The following is a 1,041-nucleotide window of genomic DNA, read 5'->3' as shown; positions in this document are numbered from 1 at the left end:
TTGTCTTCTTTCGTGGTTGTCTTCTTGAGTTTCTCGACCTCGTTTGCAAAGGTGATCTTTTGTATAAAGCAAACGATTGCCTTTTCAGCCTTTTGCATGATCTGTGCGGTCCTTAAATTTATAGTTTGTTCTTTGTTTTGTAAGAAAGCCAAAAATGCTATGAATACTGCTACTGCTCTCTTCAGTCTCTCCCACATGGAGAAATATGTGATTAAAGTCATAAATGGTGATCCTTCTTCTGATGTAGTTGTAGTAACTAAACACATTAAGTCTTCTTCTGTAACCTGCGGTTCGCTGCTGGGGTGCATCTTTGCAGGGCATTCTGAAGCCGGCATATTCAAGAAATCCGGACCTTCCAGCCAACGAGTCATGTCTGACGATATCACAGAACTTACTCCACGTGATGCAACGTCTGCTGGGTTCAAATCAGTGCTAACGTACTTCCACTGGTTAGCGTTGCTGAAGTCTCTTATTTGACGGACTCTGTTGGCCACAAACACTGGAAAATACTTTCTCTCAGCTCTGATGTAATAAAGGACTGTCGTTGAACCTGTGTAATAGCAGATTTCGTTGAGATGGAGATCAAGCTCAAGGGTCATTTTCTGTCCTAAATTTACAGCTACAGCAGCCGCTGTGAGTTCAAGCCGTGGGATAGATGTTGCTTTCAATGGAACAACCCTTGCTTTTCCGATGAGAAATTAAGTTTTCGAACATCCACCCTCGTTTGAGGTTAGGTATGCAACAGCGCCATACCCAGATGTACTGGCATCTGAGAAAATGTGCATCTGAAAAGTCGTATCTTTTGCTTGCTGTGGTAAATTCAGACATCTCGGGATTGTTATCTTCTGAAGGTTCGGGACTTCAATAATCCATTGTTTGAAACGTCGCTGGTGATCATCAGGCACTTCGTCATCCCAGGCGAGATTGGTTTCTTTGCAGAGGTCTTGCAGTATTTGCTTTGCCAGCAGCACAAATGGAGCCGCGAAACCAAGGGGGTCATAGATGGATGATACTATGGAGAGTATGCCTCTTCTCGTCAGT

The 1,041-nt window shown here is 43.6% G+C and overlaps 1 protein-coding gene across 1 annotated transcript in view; it reads right to left on the bottom strand.

Moving 5' to 3' along the window:
- LOC137650766 (uncharacterized) overlaps positions 1-599 on the bottom strand; it is a 1,813-nt gene extending 1,214 nt beyond the window's left edge. The window contains exons 1-2 of the mRNA XM_068383922.1: positions 174-599; positions 1-56 (exon numbers count right to left, since the gene is read on the bottom strand). The exon at positions 1-56 is cut by the window's left edge and continues 281 nt beyond it. Coding sequence (XP_068240023.1) covers positions 1-56; positions 174-599 — 482 coding nt within the window. The remainder of the gene's footprint in view (positions 57-173) is intronic.
- Positions 600-1,041: the final 442 nt, after the last annotated feature.

The sequence above is a fragment of the Palaemon carinicauda genome, chromosome 12 (assembly GCF_036898095.1).
Source record: "Palaemon carinicauda isolate YSFRI2023 chromosome 12, ASM3689809v2, whole genome shotgun sequence".
Classification (NCBI taxonomy): domain Eukaryota; kingdom Metazoa; phylum Arthropoda; class Malacostraca; order Decapoda; family Palaemonidae; genus Palaemon; species Palaemon carinicauda.
Note: the sequence above shows the minus strand (reverse complement) of the source record. Positions and strands in the feature narration are given on the sequence as shown.